Below are 25,232 nucleotides of genomic sequence, written 5' to 3' on the forward strand. Positions count from 1 at the left end.
CACTAAAAAGGACTGTTTGTTGGAAGAAATCTGTAATGTAAATGCAAGATGATGATATTCCTGCCCTTTTTTCTTTCTGAAAGGAAAAATTTTGAACATTCAAAGAAAGAACAGAGGTTCTATGGAAGGAATCTAGGAAAGAAGAGCCCTCTGATCTCCTCTTATAGCTTGTTTCCATACTTAATTGTCCTTAGGGCACAAACATGATCATTTAACCTAAATGCGCTCTTGCTCCCCATTATATATCACCATGTTTTAACTCAAGGTAAGTGGAATAACTGGTCTCTGTTCTCTTCTACATTACTATTATCCCTTATTCTTATTTTAGTGCTACTTATATTGATTTTTTTTTAAATTTTTATTTATTTATGATAGAGAGAGAGAGAGAGAGAGGGGCAGAGACACAGGCAGAGAGAGAAGCAGGCTCCATGCACCGGGAGCCTGATGTGGGATTCGATCCTGGGTCTCCAGGATCCCGCCCTGGGCCAAAGGCAGGCGCCAAACCACTGCGCCACCCAGGGATCCCTTATATTGATGTTAATACAGACCATTCACATTTGTTTCTCAGCATAAACTCATAGGCTAAGCAGAATTTGAGACTCAGAACATTGCCTTGCCTAAGATCACAAAGGTAGTTGGTTGATCCAAAGTGAGTTTTTTTTTTTTTTTAAGATTTTATTTACTTATTTGAGAGAGAGAACATGAGAGAGTGAGCTTGAGCAGAGGGGGAGGGGCAGAGGGAGAAGCAGACTCCCCACTACAAGGCTCCATTCCAGGACCCTGGAGTCATTACCTAAGTCTAAGGCAGATGCTTAACTGACTGAGCCACCCAGGTGTCCAAAGGGAATTCTTCTCGAGGTCAAATGCATTTTCCATGATGTGGTCAAATATGACTCTGTCAAAGGACCCTCCTTTCATTTCTGTTATGCAGAGCCCCAAAGTTCATTTTCTTTGACTCTCTGGAACTTTTTAAAAATTTTTTTTACTTTTGAACACTTCTTTTGTTCTCTTATGGATCCTTGCTAATTTCTCCAAATCTGTTTAAAAATGAATGGATCCAAATCCTACACAAGATCTCTAATGAGGGCCTAGTCAATGCTAAATTGAGTGGAAGCTTCTTCCCTGACTGGCAGGTCACACTCTAGTGACTAATGGTAATATCATGTGACAAATGGGTTCCTGGGTGGCTCAGTCGGTTAAGCCTCTGCATTTGGCTCAGGTCATGTTCCCAGAGTCCTGGGATAGAGCCTCCCAGTTCTGTGAGGAGCCTGCTTCTCCTTCTCCTCCTGCCCCTACCCCCACTTGGGCCCTCTGTCTCTGTCTCTCTCTTTCAAATAAATAAATAAAATCTTAAAATCAGAAAACACAAACCAAGTGTGACAAACAGAACTCCCAGATTGTAATGATTACTTATATAGAGATTGTCCATACTTTTGATTCCTGAATCTTTTTTTGTTTGTAGAAAAACAGCTGTTAGAAATATTAATTTTATGATTGTAGAATTATCCTTCACTTATCTGTTTAAAGGAATGTATTTTCTATCATATCTGAAAATTTGCTGAGTTTCTAAAATGACTACTGTACCTAATAGTCAAGCTATTGGAAGACTATATATTTAAAACAAAATCAATATTGGTATATTCATCTACATCAGAAAATGTGGTTATATTATTTACTTTTAACTGATCATTTACAAAGGTGAGTGCTTTTGAAAACATTTGCCATCAGCTGTTAGGTTTGTCATTGATGGGACAGACTCAAAAGGATTCTTTTCTTGTAAGCTTGCCATCTGAGCACGTTAATCATACAAAATACAAATGCCAGGGATCCCTGGGTGGTGCAGTGGTTTGGCGCCTGCCTTTGGCCCAGGGCACGATCCTGGAGACCCGGGATCGAATCCCACGTCGGGCTCCCGGTGCATGGAGCCTGCTTCTCCCTCTGCCTATATCTCTGCCTCTCTCTCTCTCTCTCTCTCTCTCTCTCTCTGTGACTATCATAAATTAAAAAAAAATACAAATGCCAATTTTCATGCAACCAAAGGTAAATTTGTAACCAGAGCTAAATATTACAAGAGTCTTTGCTTACATGTTGCAAGTGGCCTCACGGATAAAATTTATCTTACAGTATTTGTTTCACAGGCAGGAAATAGATGAGTGACTTATTTGAACAAAATATCTTGGCTGAATTCGTATAGGTACTCCTGAGTGAGAACCCAGAATTACCTGGTTTAAATGGGTGTTCTAGATGTGTATCCCATGATTAGTATTATATTGGTATTTGTATTCCTCTCTGGGTATTTATTTTCTTATTTTTCTTTGCTGATAGACACTAATGAACTGAAGATAATCCTTCAAGAGCTAAAGCACAGAATTGGCATTCAGTCGGCAAAGCTACTTCGGCAGCTGAAGCAAAAAGACAGGCTGCTGCACAAAGTACAGAGAAACTGCGATATTGTGACTGCGTGCTTGCAGGCTGTGTCACAGAAGAGAAGTAAGTACTGGGCTTCGGGGCAGCCCTTTTGCTGCATGTGTCTGAAATGTTAGTGGAGCTGAGCCAGTAGTCAGACTTGAATATATTGCAAAGTTTTAAATAGAAGCTTATAGCGTGGGAACTAAGAACCAGGAACAACCCAGTTTCCTTTTTTTTTTTTTTTGGTTACAATGTATGGTACATGTCTGATGTTACAAAATTTGTTTTTTTCATCCTGGATTTGAAGTGGTACTGCATTTTGACAGTGGTTATTTTTACCTGATGCTAAAGAATGACTAAAATCTTTATTTTTAGAATTGCATCAAATAGGCACAACCTGAAAGGCAACTATCTTTGTCCTCTTATTTGGTGTCACTCTAATAAGTGGATTAAAAATTGACTTAAAAGGACACTTTTGTAACAGGATCGTTCAACTTGCTTTGAAATCTAAGAGGGACAAAATGTTTTAACAAACTAAATCCATCTCATGGGTCATCCATTCACAGCTAAGGGCTGTGTGGTTTGTTACTTGAGTTGAAAATGTTAAATCACTGACCCATGTTAAATTCTAGATATAAAGACTTGTGACTTAATTTTTAAGTTCTCCATGTGATAGTTTTATGTTTTATTCTGCTAACATTTCCTTATTTTTGTTTTGTATTCTTTATTAACATGCAGCATGGCAAAACAGTATGTTCAGGTATGGCAAATAGAGGCACCAATGATGTTTCAATAAAATGCCTGTAAGAACTTTTTAGGTGCATGTGAAAGTTGCCTTACTTTGTTTCTTTACGCTGTCACATTTTATATATAAAGTGATATCTTTTGCAGTTTTTAAAAAAATTCCAAATTAAGATGTTTGTTTTTATAAAATACAATGTTCAGGGCTTGGTTAGTTTCAGATAATAAAATCAATGGCTTACATTGATTCTTATGTTTATTTTCAAAAGTAAATACCACATTTTCTTCCTCCTGTTTTATTATATCTTTGCTTACAATCCTCAAATTATTATTCTTGCTGTTTACTAAAGAAGATTTCAACCTAATATATATATTAAGCAGAATGTTGCTTAATTAAAAAAAAAAAAAAAAAGAATGTTGCTTAATTATCATAATGATACAATAGTCCATACAGAAAGCTGGGGTGTCCTTAAAGAGACTGGTTTTGAATAGGGTTTTCCCCAGAGCCAGGTACTTGTCTGAAATAGCTAGAAAAGGGGAATACAGACATAGGTATACATACACATAGATGTACATTTATGTATGTTTAGCTATCTACAATAAGTTGGCATGTGTTATATTTGATATTTTTCCATGGATTCTGATTGATTTACAAGTAAAAATGCTGTTATTTTCCCATTTTTATTTTGAAATACCGTGATTTTTCTCTTTTCAACTGTGTTTTCAACTACCCATTATTATTGTTTGTACCAGAAGTGAAAAGCACAAAGCGGTAAATGCATGGAGTTTGGATGTGTGGGAAAGTAGAGGGGGGAGGAATCAGTGTAAGGAGACAGAGCAGAATGTCTGGCTGGCACAGGGTCATGGGTTGGTAATTAATTAACAGGGGCTGATAATTATTTAAAGTTTGGATTTATTTGACTGAGAAAAGGACTGGCATTTGTGTCTTTTAAGAAAAACATGTTCACAAGCACCTAATTCAATTTGTGAATTTGTGAATGCAGCTTTCCTATATATTTTAGAGTTTGTCTCTTTAAGTCTAGACAGTTTTGTATTTCAGAGTATGGGGTTAATGCCTCTTAACCTTGGGAATTCAATTATCACTTTGGTAATAAGGCTCAACTAAATGGAACAGAAAGTATTTTGTTGAATTAAGAAAGGATAGTGGATCAAAATTATCATTCTTATGATATTATATTATGATGTAGACATTGTTCGAAATTTGACTAAATTGTTATTTCTCCAGGGGTTAGATGTTTTGTGACTAAATGTCTTATTCCCATAATTGCACATTTTGCCTCTTTCCTGAAAGTCAACTAATAGATACATTTGATTAGAATTCTAAGGAATTTAGATTTCACTATTTTACATTCAATAACTAAGCTTTCATTTTAGTGGTGATTGGCAGTGATGCATTTAAATACAACATGCATGTTGAGTTCTTTGTATTTAACATACAAAAGTTCAGATAACCCCTATTTTCCCCTCTATATATGGATCCAGTGCTGACAATTCTTTTCCTAAGTGATATTCCCCCTTCTATAACATGTTATAATAGAAAACAATTTTAATCTTTGATTAAAATAGGTCATTTCCTGTTGATAAACCAAAGGGGATATAATGATTTCATAAATAAGTATGGATTATGAACCAAAATGACTAGATCATTTTTATTTTGAACACATATGATGTAACTGCCTGGATTTTATGGTTTCCTACACTAAGTCTTACATAGAATCCTTTTATATTTATTTATTTATTTATTTATTTATTTATTTATTTATTTATTTATTTAAAAAAGATTTTATTTATTTATTCATGAGAGACACAGAGAGGCAGAGACACAGGCAGAGGGAGAAGCGGGCTCCCTGCAGGAACCCCAGGACCATGCCCTGGAGCTGAAGGCAGACTCAACCACTGAGCCACCCAAGGTGTCTTTACAATCTTTTTTATTTTAAAACAGAGTTGGGAATAAGAAGAACAGGATCACTATTTGCCTTGTAGAAGAGTATATTTTTCTCCCTATATTTAACTGTGTATCAGACGGTAACCATGGTACAACCAATTTAGTATATGTGCTGCCGAAGCAAGCACGGTACAACCAATTTAGTATTAATAATAAAATTAACGATAGAATGGTAGCAGCTGTCACTATTCATTAGGAACATGGAGGTGAAAAAAAAAAAAAAAAAGGGAACATGGAGGTGTGCAGGAAAATCCACCTCAAGGCTTCAAGACAATGAGAAGAATAAGATGAATATTTGGCCAGGAGTTTGATTCTGATGTTAAGATTTTTAAGTGGTTTGTTTATCTTATGATTTAACTGAAAACACTGAAGGCAGAGGGAGGCTCTCTTAATTATCAGCATTTCCTAATTTTATAATTTTCTGCATCAATGTAGTAAATATTTAAGTTATGCTGGTTGAGTTTGTGAAATGATATTATAAATCAAGTGGTAAAATCGAGCTGTCATTGAGAAAATATGGTAAGAAAAAAGGGTGGGAAAAATGTAAACATTCATAGAAATATTGTCTTTATTTTAGCCTTGTCAATGAGTACAGGAATTTTAAATAGCTTATAGTCTCATTTGACTGATGTGTGTACTCTGGCATCTTGATAATAATGTGATTAAAGCTTGCTATCTATTATAAATGCCTGGCAGACACGGGTACTTGTCAAATAGTGAGTGGTCCTTGTTCTTTTCCTACGGTTGTCTTCTCTAAAATAGTAACTTGTTCTCTGTGGCAGGAGAAGGAATCAGTGTGGCTCTGAGTTTGGTGGCACTGACATTCAACATATTCCACTAGGAAATAGTTCTCTGTGTTTTTTAAACAAATTATAAAAGTAAATGCAACAAAAACAAAGTAAATGCACTCAACCAGCCATTCCACTCCTAGAAAACTGAAGATGTATGTCCCCACAAAAACTTGTACATGAATGCTCATAGTGGCATTATTCAAAATAGCCCCAAAATGGAAACAACTCACATGTCTATCAATGGATGAATGGATTAACAGAAGTGGCATATCCATATAGTGGAATAACATTCAGTCATGAACAGGAATGCAGTACTGATTCATGTTAAAACATGGATGATTCTTGAAAACATTATACTAAGTGAAAGAAGCAAGACGCAGAAGTCCACGTGTTGTGTGCTTCTATTTGAGATGTCCAGAAGAGGTAAATCCATAGAAATAGAAAGTTGATTAGTGGTTGTCAGGGGCTCAGGTAGAGAGAATGTGGAGTGACTACTAATACTATAGGTTTTTTTCATTGGGGTGATGAAAATGTTCTGTAATTAGGTAGTGGTGATGGTTACACAATTTTGTGGGCATACTAGATATTGCTAAATGTACAATTTAAAAGGGTGAATTTTATGGTGTGTGAATTGTATCTCAATAAAAGGTGTTAAAAATATAATACACTGCTTATGGAAACTTTCGAAAATGCAAAGTTATAAAAAGAGGAAAAATCATTTTCGAAAGACAATCTTTTTATAATTCTGAATATTTATTCAAGTGTGTTTTTAAATTCATTATTTATTTATTATTTATTTTTTCATGAGAGACACAGAGAGGCAGAGACATAGGCAGAGGGAGAAGCAAGGCTCCCGGTGGGGAGCCTGATGTAGGACTTGATCCCGGGACCCCAGGATCACACCCTGAGCCACAGACAGACGCTCAATTACCAAGCCACCCAGGTGCCCCTAAGTGTGTTTTTTAAAAAAGATTTATTTATTTTATTTTGAGAGAGAGAGAGAGAAGGAGCATGAATGGGAGGGAGGAGAGGGAGACAAGTAGACTTCCTGCTGAGCAGGGAGCCTGATATAGGACTTGATCCCAGGATCCTGAGATCATGACCTGAGCTAAAATCAAAAGTTGGGCACTTTCACTGACTGAGCTACCCAGGTGCCCCACAAGTCATTTTTTACACAAAGTTTTTCCAAAATCAATGTACTATATAACATTTCTGTATCTTGTCTTTTTCATGTAACCTCATATGCCATTGCCGTAAGTTATCTGTAAACATAAGTTCGAAGGATTGATGCACTGCTTTTCAGTCTACCATTTTGTTTTGTTACAACATTGTAATAGTTAAAAATCTTTCAGTCATGAGTACAGAAACACAAAATGATTTAAGTGAAAAGGGAAATTGATTGGCTTACATAATTAGGACGCCAGGGATGTGGCTTCAGGTGCAACTAAATCAGATACCACTGCTCAAATAGCATCTTTAAGGCTATGATTTCATCTCTTATCTGTGCTTTCCTCTGCACTAACACCAAAATGGGCAATATAGCAGCTCCAATTAAGCAATCTTACCTGAAAGAACAGATCTCTTTCTCCATAGTTCCAGAAAGTTCTGTAATTCAGCTGGGTCACCTGCTCACTAAGAATAAGTATTTATGTGTGTAAGGAGGTGGTAAAGTGATAAGTACTGTAGGAAATAAAACAAACTGGTACTGGTGCTGCCAGTCTTTTAAATTTTAACTATTCTAGTGAGTGTTTATTTGCTGTGGATTTTTGTTTTCATCTTTCTGATTACTAATGCGGTTCAGCACCTCTTCATATGTTTATTAGCTATTTATCTCTGAAGAAAAGGATTGTCTACTTTTTCTTATAGCTCTGCAGGAGTTTCTAAAGTGTCCTATATGTGAGGTTTAGTCGGATACGTGCATTGCAAATACCTTCTTCCACCTTTTTGGCTGGCATTTTCACTCTCTTAAGAGTGTCATTTAATGAATGAGAGGTCTTGGGTTTTTTTTTTTTTTTAATTGTTGTTGAGGTAGAAATGATATATGGCATGATACTTGTTACAGGTATACAACATAGTGGTTCAATATTTGCGTATATGGTGAAATGATGACCACAGTTAAGTCTAGTTGAGATCCATCACCGTACAGTTACAGAATTTTTTTTCTTGTGATGAGAACTTTTATAATCTATTTTCTTAGCAACTTCAACCATCAACACAGTATTGTTAACTATAGTCACCTCATGACTAAAGGTTCTTAGTTTTTCATTTTTATTTATTTTTTAGAGGGAGAGAGAGAGCGAGCGAGAGCACACACACATTGGGGAGGGGCAGAGGGAGAGGGAGAGAGACAATCTCAAGCAGAATCCATGCCCAGTGTGAAGTCCAACACCTGGCTCGATCTCATGACCCTGAGATCATGACCTGAGCTGAAAACAAGAGTCGGCACATAATTGACTGAGCCACCCAGGTGCCCCAAGAGTTCTTAGTTTCTAAAAAGTACAATTTATTAGTCTTTTAGCGTTTTGAGGGGCTGGCTTCATGGGCATGTGACCTGTGTAGTCACACAGGGCCCTATGGTCAATAGGGACCCACACCTGGTTTAATGCTTTGCTATTGCAGAGCAAGGGGTTCCACAAATTATGTAGCCAGTCCTGCCTTTATGGCTGGTGCCTTTTCAATTTGCTTAAGAAATCTTTTTTTAATATCAAACTCATGAAGATACTCTCCTGTATTATTTTCTAGAAGCTTTATTATTTTGTTTTTTTGTTTTTTGTTTTTTTTTTTTATATTATTTTGTTTTGATCTCTATATCTAGATCCACCTAGAATGGATTCATTTTGCTTGTGCGATATGAAATAGGAGTCAAATTTCATTTTTGTCCATATGGATGTCTGATTGACTCAGCCCTGTTTATTGAAGAGACCATCCCTTTAATCACTGTTCTGAGGTGATATTTTTGCATAAAATTAGGTGTCTGTATGTGTGTGGATCTGTTTTGGGGCTCTTGAGGGAAGGGAAACAAAAGCAAAAACTGTTTTGTTGTTTTATTTGTCTATTCTTGAACCAATAGAACACAGAGAAAGGCAGAGACACAGGCAGTGTCTCTGTTGTATTGGTTCAAGAATAGACAAATAAAACAACAAAACAGTTCATTTTGCTTCAACAGTGAGAAATTATTGCATTTTATAATAACTCTTACTATGTGATAGTGTAGGTTCTTACACCTCATTCTTCAAGATTATTTTGGTTCTTCTTGGCTCTTTGAGGAGAATGACATCTTTAAAATGTTGGGTCTTTCAATCCATAAAAATAGTATTTTAAAAATTATTTATTTATTTATTTATTTATTTATTTATTTATTTATTTTTTTTTTTTTAAAGATTTTATTTATTTATTCATGATAGTCACAGAGAGAGAGAGAGGCAGAGACACAGGCAGAGGGAGAAGCAGGCTCCATGCACTGGGAGCCCGACGTGGGATTCGATCCCGGGTCTCCAGGATCGCGCCCTGGGCCAAAGGCAGGCGCCAAACCGCTGCGCCACCCAGGGATCCCTTAAAAATTATTTAAATAATATTTTACAGTTTTTTAAAACTTTAAAGTCAAGTTAGTTAACATAGAGTATAGTATTGGTTTCAGGAGTAGAACTTAGTGATTGATCACTTAGGTATAACACCTAGTGCTCATCCCACCAAGTGCCCTCCTTAATGCCATCACCCATTTAGCCCATCCCCTCCCCGCCTCCCTTCCAGCAACTCTCATTGTTCTTTATAGTTAAGAGTCTCTTGGTTTGCCGCCCTCTCTTTTTATCTTATTTTTCCTTCTCTTCTCCTATGTTCGTCTGTTTTGTTTCTTAAATATATGAATGAAATCATATATTTATCTCTCTCTGACTGACTTATTTTGCTTAACATTATAGCTTCTAGTTCCAGACGTGTTGTTGCAAATGACAGGATTTCATTCTTCTTGCTGTCCAAGTAATATTTCATTATCCATATCTATATATCTCACATCCTCTTTATCCATTCATCAGTTGGTGGAAGTTTGAGTTCTTTCCATAATTTGGCTATTGTTGATAGTGCGTCTGTAAACATATAAACATTGGGGTGCATGTGCCCCCTGTGAGTCAGTACCTTTGTATCCTTTGGATAAGTACCTAGTAGTGCAATTGCTGGGTCATAGGGTAGCTCTATTTTTAACTTCTTGAGGAACCTCCACATTGTTTTCCAGAGTGACTGCACCAGTTTGCATTCCTACTAACAATGCAAGAGGGTTCGTTCCCCTTTCTCCACATCTTCACCAATATCTACTGTTTCCTGAGTTGTTGATTTTAGCCATTCTGACAGGTGTGAGGTGGTATCTCATTGTGGTTTTGATTTGTGTTTCCCTGATCATGAGTGATGTGGAACATTTTTTCATGTGTCTGTTAGCCATTTGTACGTCTTCTTTGGAGAAATGTCTGTTCATGTCTTCTGCCCATTTCTTAACTGGATTATTTATTTTTGGGGTGTTGATTTTGATGAGTTCTTTATGGATTCTAGATACTGGCCCTTTATTCGATATGTCATTTGCAAATATCTTCTCCCATTCTGTCACTGGCCTTTTATTTTTTTATATTTTTAATAGATTTTATTTATTTATTCACGAGAGACACACAGAGAAAGGCAGAGACACAGGCAAAGGGAGAAGCAGGCTCCCTGTGGGAAGCCCAGTATGGGACTTAATCCCAGGACCCCAGGATCATTACCTGAGCCAAAGTCAGATGCTCAACCACTGAACCACCCAGATGCCTCTCAGTGACCTTTTAGTTTTGTCCATTGTCTTCTTTGCTGTGCAGAAGCTTTTTATCTTGATGAAGTCCCAATAGTTCATTTTTGCTTTTGTTTCCCTTCCCTCGAGAGACATGTCCAGTAAGAAGTTGCTGTGCTTGAGGTCAAAGAGGTTGCTGCCTGTGTTCTCCTCTAGGATTTTGATGGCTTCCTCTCTCATATTTAGGTCTTTTATCCATCTTGAATTTATTTTTGTGTATGATGTAAGAAAGTAGTCCAGTTTCATCTTCTGCATGTGGCTGTCCAGTTTTCCCAACACCATTTGTTGAAGAGACTTGTCTCTTTTCCATTGGATATTTTTTCCTGCTTTGTTGAAGATGAGTTGACCATAGACAGGTGGGTTAATTTCTGGGTTTTCTAGATCTGTGTGTCTTTTTTTGTGCCAGTACCATACTGAAGTATGGTAAAAAAAGAAGTTCCAGAGTATGGTCACTTTTTCTGTACTTTGGAAGAGGTTATATGAAACTGGAATTATTTCTTTCATGTTTGATATTATTTGCTGGTAAAATATTTGGGTCTGAAGCCTTCTTTGTAGGGAGATTTTATTTTAATTAATTAGGGATCCCTGGGTGGCGTAGCGGTGGCCCAGGGCGCGATCCTGGAGACCCGGGATCGAATCCCACGTCGGGCTCCCGGTGCATGGAGCCTGCTTCTCCCTCTGCCTATGTCTCTGCCTCTCTCTCTCTCTCTCTCTGTGTGACTATCATAAATAAATAAATAAAAATTAAAAAAATATTTTAATTAGTTAATTAAAGATTTTATTTACTTATTCATGAGAGACACAGAGAGAGAGGCAGAGACACAGGCAGAGGGAGAAGCAGGCTCTCTGTGGGGAGCCCGATGAGGGACTCCATCCCAGGACCACAGGATCATGACCTGAGCCAGAGGGAGATGTTCAACCACCGAGCCACCCAGCTGCCCCTGTAGGGAGATTTTATTTATTTTTTATTTTTTTTATTTTTAATTTTTAAATTTTTTTTAAATTTTTAAAAATTTATTTATGATAGTCACACAGAGAGAGAGAGAGGTAGAGACACAGGCAGAGGGAGAGGCAGAGACACAGGCAGAGGGAGAAGCAGGCTCCATGCACCGGGAGCCCGACGTGGGATTCGATCCCGGGTCTCCAGGATCGCGCCCTGGGCCAAAGGCAGGCGCTAAACCGCTGCGCCACCCAGGGATCCCGGGAGATTTTAACTTACAGATTCAACCTAAAAAAATACTTATAAACTTATTTACATTTTCTATTTCTTCTTGCATCAGCTTTGGTACATTATATAGAATTTGCCCATTTCACATAACTTATCCCATTTATAGGCAGAGAATTTTAAAGACTATTTTTAGAGTTCCTTCGGTGTTTCAAGATATTAAAACAATTTCACTGATGTAAACAGGAGTTTACTTAAAATATATTTTATATAGAATGTAACATCATATATGTATTAGAAATATATTAAAAAAATAAAGTTCTATGTAAGTGGATACCTACCTAACCAAGACTTAGTAATAATTACTAGCACATTAGAAGCCCGAGTGCTCCTCCCTGTGAAATTTCCTTTCTTCCCCACATTTGTGTTGATCATTTCCTTACTTTATAGTTTTTCTATCCTCTGCATTCTTTCCTCAACAATGTAAAGTTTTCAGAAACTGAGTAGCAAGCTCAAGCCTAGTTGTACAGGGAAAGGGTAATTAATGTTGCCTCTGTTAGATAAAAGCTCCCCAAAGATAAACCAGTCTCTGGGTCACAGTCTGGTGTTAGGTTCCCCTGAGAATGCACAGGACCCCCTTCTGGGGGATCTAGGGGGCTAGGCTATAAATAAGTCCTGTGGTATCTCTTGCTGAGTGATCCGCAAAGTTGGGGGAGTGGCCTGCTTTTTATTTTTGACGATGGCCTTGCTCTTGCTCTCAGAAGTAGGTCAAAGCAGAACACTTTTGTGAGCATGGAGGGAAGGGAGGAGAGAGTGAGCACTTTGTCAACACATTGTGAGATAAACAACTGCTCTCCTAGGCATTCTGTCCTCGAGTTAGAAAGATTGCCCAGTAGCAGGAAGGATCTTGTGTTGACCTCCATCAACACAACTGTCACTTGAGCCACAGTGCTATGGTCTGGACTAGCGGTGCTCGGTCTGTTAGCTTGGGATTTCCCTTCTGTCTCTTTGGCCCTCTCCAGTGTTGGATCTTTTGTTCTCTTGTCCCATGTTTTCTTCTTTCCTGATTATTCTTTCTATAGCTGTGCCCATATGCCCTTGAGCAAGAGTGCTTGTGAGGTAGAATTTTGGAAATTGTGCAGGAATGCAAATGTCTTTATTAGATCTTCACTTTGACAATTTGTACCTGCTCTGTTGACTTCTCGCTTCCATTTTTGCTCTGGAGAAGTCTGAAGCCTTTCTGATTCCTCATCCTTTGTCCTGGATTTTTTTCTTCTTTTTTTCCTTTCCTTTTTGAAAGCTTGTGGGATCTTCTCTTGGTTCTTGGTGTTCTGAAATCATCATGTTCATGATTATGTTGCTTGGTGTGGGTCTGTTTTCACCCACTGTGCTGGGCCTAGATAGACTCGGTCAGGCAACTTACATCCTTCACTTCTGGAAAATTTATGTGAATATTTCTTTGGTGCTTTTCCTCTCTCCTTTTCTTTTTTTCCTCTTTCTGGAATTCTATTTTTTGGCTGTTGGAACTTCTGGACTAGTTTTGTAATATTTTTTGTTTTTTTTATTTTCCATCTCTCTATTTTTGGTGTTTTTTTTCTTTTGTTTTTTTCTTAAAGATTTATTATTTTGAGAGGGGGGAGAGAGAGAGAGAGAGTGCACACATGCACTAGTGCAAGGGTCAGAGGGAGAGGGAGCGAAAATCCTTTTTTTTTTTAAGATTTTATTTTTTATTTATTCATGATAGACATAGAAAGAGACAGAGAGAGAGAGAGAAAGAGAGAGAGAGAGAGAGGCAGAGACACAGGCAGAGGGAGAAGCAGGCTTCATGCCGGGAGCCCGACGCAGGACTTGATCCCGGGACTCCAGGATGGCGCCCTGGGCCAAAGGCAGGCGCCAAACTGCTGAGCCGCCCAGGGATCCCCGGGAGCAAAAATCTTAAGCAGACTCCGAACTCAGTGTGAAGCCCGATGCGGGGGGGCTCCATTTCACGACCCTGAGATCATGACCTGAGCCAAACCAAGAGTTGGACACTTAACCAACTGCACCACTCAAGCACTCCTTGTTTTTGTGTTGGTTTTTCACTTTACTGTCTTGGAGACTATCTCAACTTTATTTTTCAGTCCTGTTACTGAGACCTCTTTTTGGGGGGTCATTACTTGAATGCTCATTTTCTGTATCCTACTCTTGTTTCACAGATTCATATATTTTCTCATTGTTTCAAAGATATTAATGAGGGACACCTGGGTTGCTCAGTGGTTGAGTGCCTGCCTTTGGCTCAGGGTGTGATCCTGGGGTCCAGGATCGAGTCCCACATCAGGCTCCCCAGAGGGAGCCTGCTTCTCCCTCTGCCTCTCTCTGTGTGTCTCTCATGAATAAATAAAATCTTAAAAAACCCCAAAGATATTAATGATAGACACTAAGACAAATAGAAAACAAGGAATAAAGAACCTTTCAAAACTGTTATTATGGTTATTTATTATACTTTAAAGGCCAAATAGAAATTGTAAATAATAGATATCAAAACTTGAAATAAAAAAAACTATTATTGGGGTAGCCCAGGTGGCTCAGTGGTTTAGCACCTGCCTTCCACCCAGGGCATGATCTTGGAGACCCGGGATCGAGTCCCACATCAGGCTCCCTGCAGGGAGCCTGCTTCTCCCTCTGCCTGTGTCTCTGCCACCCCCCCTCTCTGTTCTCTTTCATGAATAAATAAATAAAATCTTAAAAAATACCTGTTATTATATTTAGAGTCTTTTCTCAGATTTGTGGCAGTCCTTGGCTGTCTGCTCATAATTAAGTGTGGGAGTCTAAAGTAGTGGACTTGAACTCTGAGGTGTTGAGTAAGGCTTACTGATTTTGAGCTTCATTGAGGAGTCACCTGGATGGCCCCCAGGTGCATATGTTCAGGTCTTTCTTTTGGGGCTGCTCAGATTCCTCAGGGAAGAGCTCCTGTTTGGACAGGGAAGGTCTGTGGGGTAAGAGCTGGGGTCCCTGCATTCAGCAGTCAGCCTGTAGGTGGTCACTGAATCCCTCTGTTTTAGGTAAGGCACTCACCCTCAGCTGGCTCTCCAGTGATTCCCTGTTTGAACCCTCTTCAGAAATGAAACCTTCAAACCTTTGTAGGGATGAGAGAGGAGTAATTGCCCAACCTCCTGAAGTAGAGGAGAGGATCTAGGGATGCAATTGTTTCTCAACAGCTTCCTCCACACTCTCCTTATTAAGCTTCCTCAGGAGCTGGCCGCCTATCCTTGAGTGTTTTGTGGAATATGTGGTGTCATAAAGCTTTGTCCTGTCAACTGGGATTTGGCTTCATAGGCTCTGCTAAGTCAATTTCTACTTGTCCTATGTCTTTTCAGCTTCAAAATTCTGTTGTTGTCTCTGTTCTTTTTTTCCCTGTTATGATAGAAATCCCTATACTGTATTTTTAATGTGGTTTTGGTGGGGATCAAAATTATGTGCGATTTTTTCCGGTCTTTCTTCTTTTTTTTTTTTTTTTTTTTTTTTTTTTTTTCGGTCTTTCTTCTTAACCCAGATGTGCACATTCTTTTTTTTTTTTTTTTTAAAGACTTTATTTATTCATTATTGAGACAGGCAGAGACACAGGCAGAGGGAGAAGCAGGCCCCATGCGGACACGATCCCCGATCCCAGGTCTCCAGGATCACGCCCTGGGCTGAAGGCAGCACTAAATGGCTGAGCCACCCGGGCTGCCCTGCACATTTTTTTGATGAGCTCATTTGTTTTGATAGCTGAAAAGAAATTATTGTGTTTTTTCCCCTAGTTTTACTGAGACATTGAAGGAAGTTAGCATTTAAATTAAGGTAGATTTAAAAAAATAAAATAAATTAAGGTCAATTTGCCTTACATTTGGAACTTTGTGGTGGAATTGTGAATTTTAGCACAATGTTGTTAATATTGATAACAGATTTAGATATGTTTTGATATATAATTAGCAGCTTGATCTGCCTTGAAGTAACTTAGTAAGAATTTGACAAGATGAAAGAAACAGGATTATAACTGCTTATAGTATTTTTAGCACAGCCTCTCATTTTCTTTAAACTCTTTAATGTCTTGCAGCTAAGGATTATTTTTTCTGTTTTGTCCTAATTTGCTTATTCTTACACATACTGCAAGTTTGTATAATATTTGGAACAGTAATAGCTTTTGAACCTCTGACTTTCAAGAGATTCTGGTGGCTTTGAAAAAACAGTAGATGTTTCTTCTGAGCTTTTACAAAGAGAACGGGCTTTTAAAAAAAAAGAAATCTGAATCTCAGAATCATTTAGAGCCAGAAAAGAACTTAAACTTTAATTCTGCCTACTCCCAACCTTATGGTTGAGTTAGATGAGGTGTTGGGGAGTTGAGAGTTTTGCTAAAACTCACTCAGCTGGTTGGTGACTCAGGGCTTCCCCAGTTGGTGTTTTTGTTATCGGTTAGGACAAAAGAAAGATATATATACAGCCAGCAGGGGGTGTTCTTCTCTTTTAAACTTCCTTTCTTTCTCTTTCTTTTTTTTTTTTTTTTAAGGTTTTATTTATTTATTCATGAGAGACACAGGCAGAGGGAAAAACAGGCTTCCTGCCAGGAGCCCAATGCAGGACTCCATCCCAGGGATCACTATCTGAGCCAAAGGCGGATGCTCAACCACTGAGCCACCCAGGCTCCCTCTTTTAAACTTTCTTGAGAGCACCGTTAAATTTGTGTTCTCTGTACAGCAGACCTCCCTTATCCACAAGCAGTAGATGCCTGAAACTGTGGATAGTACTGAACCCTCTGTATACTATATTTTTTATACTATATTTTTTCCTATACATTCATGCTAGGATAAAGTTTAATTTATGAATTAGGCACAGTAAGAGATTAACAACAATAGTAATAAAATTGAACAGTTATAACAATATACTATAATAAAAGTTATGTGAGTGTGGTCTATCTCTTTCTCTCCCAATATATCTGATTGTGTTGTACTCACCCTTCCTGTGAAAAGAGATGATACGATGTCTGTAGGATGAAATGAAGTCGGGATATGATGTGTCAGGAACATTATTTGCTTCTGGACCACGGCTGACAGTGGATGATGGAAAGTGAGACCACAGATAAGGGGGAACTTCTGTGTGGTGGGGGCTTGAATCCAAGTTCTGCCTCTGACTAGATGTGCAATCTCATGCGAGTTTCTTAACCCCCCTGTGCTTCAGTTTTCTCATCAGGAAATAGGGGATGGTGATAATACCTACTTTAGAGGGTCATTATGAGAATTAAGTGAGTTAAAGTATGTAAGATTGTTAGAATAGTGTTGACTATATTATTTACTATTATTTCCATGACTGTGGGAAGGTTTAGAGGCCACCTTTTCCATCAGCGTTTGGATACTTGCCTTTTTTAAGGCAACTGTGAAGGTTGCTAAGGATCCTTATATTTTAAAAGAAACTGATGGGGGTGCACCTGGGTGGCTCAGTCGATTAAGGGCTGCCTTCAGCTCAGGTCATGCCCCTGGGCTCAGGGAGTGATCCTGGGGTTGAGCTTGCTTCTCCCTCTCTCTCTTCCCCTCCCTCACTCATGCCCCCCCCTCAAATAAATAAACAAACAAAGTTTGAAAAAATCCCAATGGGATGGGGTTATTGGAGGAGGAGATATCAAATAGTCATCATTAAAGTTTTGTAAACTTTAAAGCTTTTTGGGAGAGGAGCGCTTTCTCGTTTCCAATAAGATGCAAGAAGATGGCTCCTCTTTTATGTGTTTCAGCTGGTAAGAGAATATATAAACATGTTTTTCGGACACATGTCCTATCTGATTTTAAAGTATTATGCTTGTTTTTTGATTAACTTAATTGGGAATATTTAACCTATTAGTAGGCAACTGCCTGTCTGCAATAGGAGCAAAGATGAGAACCACCAACATCCTCCTTGAAACATCTCAAAGAACTCAGATTAGAAAAATGAGAGACATGTGCCCAGTGGACTCACAGGAGGGCTGGGGAGACATTTCAGGCTGAGATGATGGTGCAGGGGCTGTGAGAGCATCAAGTATTTGGGATGTACTTTTCATACTCTAGTGTTACTGGATTAAAACTGGAGGCTGGAGTTTACATTGTGTCCTGTAGCAACACTGCAGAGGCCAAGAGTGATGTGATTGGATTTTTGTGTCAAGGGTCACTTTGGCATGAGCAAGGAGGACAGGCTTGGAGAGGGTGAGTGGACATGAGGAGTGTGGGGGAGACCGGCGCACTAGAGCAGTAGCACTGGTGGGCCCCGGGAAGGAGCGCGCTGGGAATGGGGAAGAGGCGGTGAGATATTTAGGACTGGGAGGATGGTATGGGAACAGGAGGAATCTGGGGACTTTGGGTTTGGGCAAGGGGTGGGAGGCATTGGTATGGGCTTACAGCTGAGATGCCAGAGGGGCACCATGTGGGGCCGCTGGGGAGGAGTGTGGCATGGCCAGAGCGCAGGACCCGGGATGCAGAAGAGCCCACAGAGGAGAGTGGTGTGGACAGCCCTGTTGGAGGACAGAGTTTCAAGGACATGCAGTTCTAGCTTCTACAGAACAGTTCTCAAGAACTATTATCAAGCACATGTGGCTGTACATATAATTAATACAAAGAAATCAAATAGGAAGGTGATTGGAAAGGGCATTGGATTTTGCCTTTTTAAAATGTCAGAGAGGTGTTTCTATTTCAGTTGAATGGTGGAGACAGAAGCCACATTACACTTGGGAGTATACCAAGGTATGTAACAAGGGTGTTACACTCTTTTTTCTTTTTTTTTAAAGATTATTTATTCATGAGAGACACACAGAGAGAGGCAGAGACATAGGCAGAGGGAGAAGCAGGCTCCCTGTGTGGATCCTGATGCGGGACTCGATCCCAGGACCCCAGGATCATGACCTGAGCCAAAAACAGACACTCAACCAGAGCCACCCAGGTGCCCCTGGTGTTATAATTCTTTCCAAAGTGATGTAATGAGATAGGTTGCGAACTAGACTTGTCCTGACTTCCTTGTATAGAGCCTTTTCCGTGCCCTCATTGGTTATTATTGATTAACCTTTTCCTCCTCTTAACCCCACTATTCCTTATCCTTCGTTCTATTAAACACCAATAACATAGACATATATCTGTATCTATATTTTATGGTGGTAATTTGTTTCTTTATACATTTATTTATTTCCTTTCCCCTATCATTAGACATAGGTCTCCTGGGGGAGAGGCTATTTCATTCACCTTTTTATCCTCAGCATCTGTTCAATGCTTGGCATTACGGCGGAGTTGACTGAAGGTCTGTTGGAAGGCTGGATGGATAGCTAGGGGGGTGTGGATACATTGAAATATTGGATCAGAGTTACTGTACACATGTGAGGCAGGTGACTTGGTGATGGAAGAGAGACAGAGGAGGCTCGGAGATTGTGGACAACAGCGCACATTTGGAGTTGTCACTTTGATAAATGGGAAAGGCACTGATTAGGAAGGAGCAGTATCAGGATGGCCGAGATTGGAACTTTTTAGCTAGTCAATGTGCAGAAATCTTGTGAAATTACGACACATTAGAATTTTGGAGCTACAGAGGACCTCAGAATTAATCAGTGTCACTGTTATTGAACACAGGACATTAGAGTATGTGAACTGTCTTCCTAGCTAGATTGAAAGCTATTTGAGAGTTTGGCTGTTTGGCAAGTACATGTATATTAATTGATGATGTTAATGCAGTCTTAGCTCTGTGTGAGGAAGGAGTAGAGAAAAATTAGGTTCTATCAATCTAGTTAGATAGAAGGTCTGAAAAAGTGTTTGAAAACTCATGTATCAGATGGCAGGACAATAGCAAATACAGATAATTCAGCTATATTGTCTTTATCTCCTTAACAGCATTATAAAAGTTTACTTACCCAATTCTAAATATGCATCTGACTCTATCCCCCTTCTCCGGATGTCAGAGTTTTTCCCTCATCTGCTTTTTGGTGTTTTGGGTATGATTTTAACTTTTGGTGGATTATATAACTTTTTTTAAAAAGATTTTATTCATTTATGCATGAGAGATACAGAGAGAGAGAGGGAGAAGCAGGCACCATGCAGGGGGCCTGATGCAGGACTCGATCCGGGGTCTCCAGGGTCAGGACTTGGACTGAAGACAGACACCAAACTGCTGAGCTACCCAGGCCTCCCGGATTATATAACATTAAATAGTAATGCAACATCATTTTTTTTTTCCTGGTAAGGGCATGAATAGGTGGGTGTTAGCAACAGACTCTGTAGAAATATATATGTATATAAACATACATATATTTTTAAAATTTTATTTATTTTATTTGTATGTGTGAGAGAGAGCAAGAGTAGGAGCGGGAAGAGGGGCAGAGGGAGAAAGAGAGGCAGATTGCCAGTTGAACAGAGAGCCCATAGTTGCAGGGCTCGATCCTAGGACCCTGGCATCATGATCTGAGTTGAAGACAGACACGGAGCTGAAGAAGCCACCCAGGTGCCCCAGAAATATATTTTGATATCTATGTTGGGAAAGAATAGCTTCTAATGAATTAATGAATTAATGAATGCACATCATAGCCCATGCCTAGCCTTTAGACCAGATTTTTTTTTTTAAGATTTTAGTTATTTATTTTATTTGAGAGAGAAAGAGTGCAAGCAGGGGGAGGGGCAGAGGGAGAGGGAGGGGCTCTCAAGAAGACTCCTCGCTGAGTGTCTCTACCCTGAGATCGTGACCTGAGCCCAAACCAAGAGTCGGCCGACTGAGCCACCCAGGCACCTCTAGACAGAGCTGTTTTTTGGTCTCATTTAGCATTACCTTCTCAACACCATTTGCAAAAAGGGGTTCCACTAAGGCAACATCAGAGTTTGCTATTTGGCCTGTGATCCCTCCCATAAGGTTTCTGATATGTATGAAACTTGTAGATGAGCGCTTTGGTTTTTGTGTGTCTGGATCCTCCAGCAGCACAAGTCTCATTGGCAGATCTCGCTGCCACCATGCAGGCTGGCCAGTAGAGGGGAGGCTTGCTCCTTTCCCTGACCTGGGGCTGGGCCCACTCCTCTCCCCACCCTTCCTGCACGTCTTTCTCATATCCAGCAGTTTTCTGATTTGTCAGTTCACACAGTTTCCAGAATTAGCATGTGATATAATTAAAAACGATTGGAAAAAAGACACAAAAGTCAATTCTTTGTTTTCTCCATACATTGTGACTCTTTGGGGGGCAGATCCCTTTCGGCCTGTGTTGGTGGCCTTTGTTGAATTTTTTTCTGCCCTAATTCTCCCAAGATCAGCCACAGAAAGTTTAAGGTACTCAATCTTTGACCCTTACGGGTTTTCAGGTGTTAGATAATGACTTTTAATAGAACATTAAAGAGGCTCTCATGTCTGATTCCCTCACCAAGGGCCTCAATGCTTTGGCAGTCCTACAAAAAAGACCTGGACTTTTATGGACCTAACAGTCTGTATACATCCATATTCTTTTTTTTTTTTTTTTTTTTTTTTTTTTTGCTGTTCTTGGAAAGATGTGATAATAATAATCATCCCTTTTAGAGGAGGAGCTCACTTTGAGAACTCTATTGGGCTATGTGTTCAGGAGTCCTGGATCCTGTTTTTGATATTTCTGTGTTTTTTTTTTCGTAGATTATCCAGTTTGCCTTTGTTTACCTGTTTGTAAGCACAGTGTTCTTCCAGGGGCCTTACTGGTGACTCTTCCTCAAGGTGTCTCCTTGAGAAAATATGTTTCTGGTTTCAAAGTTTTACTTGCTGTATTTGGGAGTGGGGGGCATTCACCCTACACCAGAAAACATCACATTTCTTGAGAGTAATGACCTTTTCTCTCTGCCATCCCACCCTGGCCATTTTTTTTTAATCTAGTTGCAATTCTATCTATAAGTTCTATCTATAAGTGAATGTTGAAGGATGAGTAGAAGGCATCTCTCTAGTACAGTCATTGCTAACAATCAACCCCACCTGTGTGTGTGTGGGGGGAGTAGGGCTGTTGATTGTGGACCAATCAACTTCAGTATCCAGCTGTATCTACACCTTCTCTGTAGGTGGCTGGGTGGCTCTCTTAAACCTTCCTATTAAGTACATGCTCCCTGCACTTGAATTTCGGTCTGTGTTTTACTTGAAACCACAACCAGAGTGTGTGTCACTGCTGTGAATATAGTTAGGGAATGTGAGTCTCAGAGTAATTAAATGACCTGAGTTTTTCCCAGGAAGTCAACTCAATTCTCCCCTCGATTCATAGACTGATGAAATTTGAGATCCTTGGGGATCATTTAATCCAATGTACTTATTTTACAAATGATGAAATTGAAGGCTCAGAGGGGGCTAAACAAGATGCTTACAACCATCTTACACCTATTAGGAAGGCTCCTATAACAACAACAACAATAGAAAATAACAAGCATTGGGGCAGCTTGGGTGGCTTAGCGGCTTAGCGCCGCCTTCGGCCCGGGGTAGCATCCTAGAGACCTGGGATCGAGTCTTACGTCAGGCTCCCTGCAGGGAGCCTGCTTCTGTCTCTGCCTGTGTCTCTGCCTCTCTCTCTCTCTCTCTCATGAATAAATAAAATCTTAAAAAAAAAAAACAAGTATTGGCAAGAATGTGGAAAAAATCGAAACCCTTGCACACCTTTGGTGAGAAAGTAAAATGGTGTTGCTGCTGTGGAAAACAGTATGACAGCTCCTTAAAAAATTAAAAATAGAATTATCATATGATCCAGCTATTTCACTTCTGGGTATATACCCCAAAGAATTGAAAGCTGGGTCATTTATACACCCATGTTCATAGCAACATTATTCATAATAGCCAAAAGGTGGAAGCAACTCATGTGGCCATTAATGGAAGAACAGATAAACAAAATGTGCCATATACATACCACATTATGAAACATAATTCAGCCTTTCTGACACAGGTCACAACATGGGTGAACCTTGAGGACGTTATGCTAAATGAAATAATGCAATCACAAAAAGGCAAATCCTATATGATTCCACTGCCATGAGGTACCTAGAATAATCAGAATTATAGAGACATAAGTAGAATGGTGGTTGCCAGGGACTGGGAATAGGGAGATATTATTTAATGGGTATAGAGTTTTAGTTTGGGAAGATAAAAAGAGTTCTGGAGATGGTTGTACAACAGTGTGAGAACTGTAGACTTAAAATGGTTAATATGGTAAATCTGGTATGTATTTTTTTAATGTATTTATTTATTAATGAGAGACACAGAGAGAGGCAGAGACATAGGCAGAGGGAGAAGCAGGCTCCATGCAGGGAGCCCGATGTGGGACTCGATCCCGGGACCCCAGGACCACGACCTGAGCTGAAGACAGACGCTCAACCACCAAGCCATCCAGGTGTCCCTGTTATGTATGTTTTAATGCACAAACACACACACAAAGATGCTTGTGGGCCCATGGGTAGTTGGTGCTGTATCTCCTCTCCCCTCCTATTGTGTGCTTGTCCTAATATGCCATCCATGGCATTTTATTCCCTGCAAAATTACTAATGGATCAGAAGCTAAAGCATCCTTTCTTCAATTGGTTTATCACCATCCAGAAAAATAATGTTCATCGTTGGTGTGTGGATGCTGTTTGGCTCTCTCCCTTCCTCTTCTTCAAATCACTTCCCATTCTGAGCTCCAGGCAGGACAAGTTACAAGGCAGTGCTTAAAACTCACCGTAGTCTCTCCAGCCACAACTCCCTCTCATGCCTGCTACTCTTTTCTCTATTTGGCAACTTCTGTTTTTAGGGTCCAGCGGACCCATCAGCTCTCCTGCAGAGTACTTTTGACTACATAGTCTGAATTAGGTGCTCACTCTTTTCAGGGTCATCCTGGCCACATGGAATTACCACACGTTATTTCTTGGTCTGTGTCTCACATTGGACTTGATGTTTCCAGTATCTAGCGCACTGCTTATATATGGTAGATGCTGGAAAATGTTTGCCAAAGATGACCTGTATCTTGGAAGATGCTGCTGTAAGGGACACATATTCAAAACTGCCTGACACCAAGTGCTGATCTGCAACTCTCTGGTTTTTTTTTTTAAAGGGCATCTCTCATTTTTTTTACTGTGGTAAAATACACATAACGTAAGCTTTACCATCTTAATTGCTTTTAAGGGTTTAGGTCAGTGGTATTAAGTTACCTTTATATTGTACAACCATCACCACCATCTGTCTCCAGATCTCTTTTCATCTTGCAAAACCATGACCACTAAGCAACAACTTCCCATTTCTCCCTCTCCCCAGCCCATGTCAACCAGCATTCAGTATTTGTCTTTTTGTGAACTGGCTTATTTCACTTAATATAATGTTGTCAAGGTTCATCCATGTCGTAGCATTTGTCAGAATTTCCTTCCTTTTATTTCTTTCTTTTTAAATTTTATTTATTTGTGATAGTCACAGAGACAGAGAGAGAGAGGCAGAGACATAGGCAGAGGGAGAAGCAGGCTCCATGTAGGGTGCCTGACGTTGGATTTGATCTCGGGTCTCCAGGATCACGCCCTGAGCCAAAGGCAGGCGCTAAACCGCTGTGCCACCCAGGGATCCCTTTCCTTCCTTTTAAAGGCTGAATAATGTTCCACTGCATGTATATGCCACATTTTGTTTATTCATTCATCTGTCGATGGACACTTGGCTTGTTCTTGCCCCGGGGCTATTGTGAATAATGGTGCTCCAAAGTAGCTCTGACTTGATAAACACAGCAAGTCTGTTCTTGTGCTATTCATACAGCACTACATCAAAAGTACACCTTTCATACCTTGAATTCTCTTTTAATCTTTTTAAAAAAGATTTTATTTATTTACTTATTTTAGAGAGAGAGAGAGAGAGAGAGAGCAAGCACGCCTGAGTGAGTACAGGGGGTAAAGGGTAGGGGAAAAGAAGAGGGAATCCCAAGCGGACTTTGTGCTGAGCGTGGAGCCAACTGGGCTTGATCTCAGGATCCCGAGACCACAACCTGAGCTGAAATCAAGTTTGATGCTTGATGCTGAGCCACCCAGATGCCCCCTACCCTGAATTCTTTATAGCCTTCATCCCAAACCATCTTTCTCCATCCATCTCCTTTCTGTTCCATTCCAGCCTCCCTAGCTTTGATCTTATGACTTGTTTTTCATCACTTAAAATTGCTTCTGCGGCTTCCCTCTGCATCTGTGATTCATACCCACCCACTTGTTTGTGGTTTCGGATCAGTAATGCTACAGGTCCAGTCTGAAAGCTTACTACTATACTATACCACTTGCTTCTATGGGATCTCCTAATAGAATGTCTTCCCCTCCCTCTTCCTCCTGTACTTTCTCCTTCCCTCCACATCTTTACCTTCTGCTTTTCCCAGCTATTCTCATGAAAGAAAGGAGGATTCTCTGGCAACAGCTCTCCCATGACC

The 25,232-nt window shown here is 39.7% G+C and overlaps 1 protein-coding gene across 4 annotated transcripts in view; it reads left to right on the plus strand.

The window, feature by feature from the left end:
* The first annotated feature begins 1,981 nt into the window (after window positions 1–1,981).
* Window positions 1,982–25,232, plus strand: part of TBC1D30 (TBC1 domain family member 30) — a 79,079-nt gene continuing 55,828 nt past the window's right edge. For 2 of the 4 annotated variants that reach the window (XM_038549918.1, XM_038549920.1), the window contains exon 1: window positions 1,982–2,490. In XM_038549918.1, the coding sequence (XP_038405846.1) occupies window positions 2,232–2,490 (259 nt within the window). In that variant the 5' untranslated portion in view covers window positions 1,982–2,231. The remainder of the gene's footprint in view (window positions 2,491–25,232) is intronic. The other 2 variants (XM_038549922.1, XM_038549919.1) reach the window with 2 other exon arrangements.

The sequence above is a fragment of the Canis lupus genome, chromosome 10, assembly GCF_011100685.1.
Source record: "Canis lupus familiaris isolate Mischka breed German Shepherd chromosome 10, alternate assembly UU_Cfam_GSD_1.0, whole genome shotgun sequence".
Taxonomy (NCBI): Eukaryota; Metazoa; Chordata; class Mammalia; order Carnivora; family Canidae; genus Canis; species Canis lupus.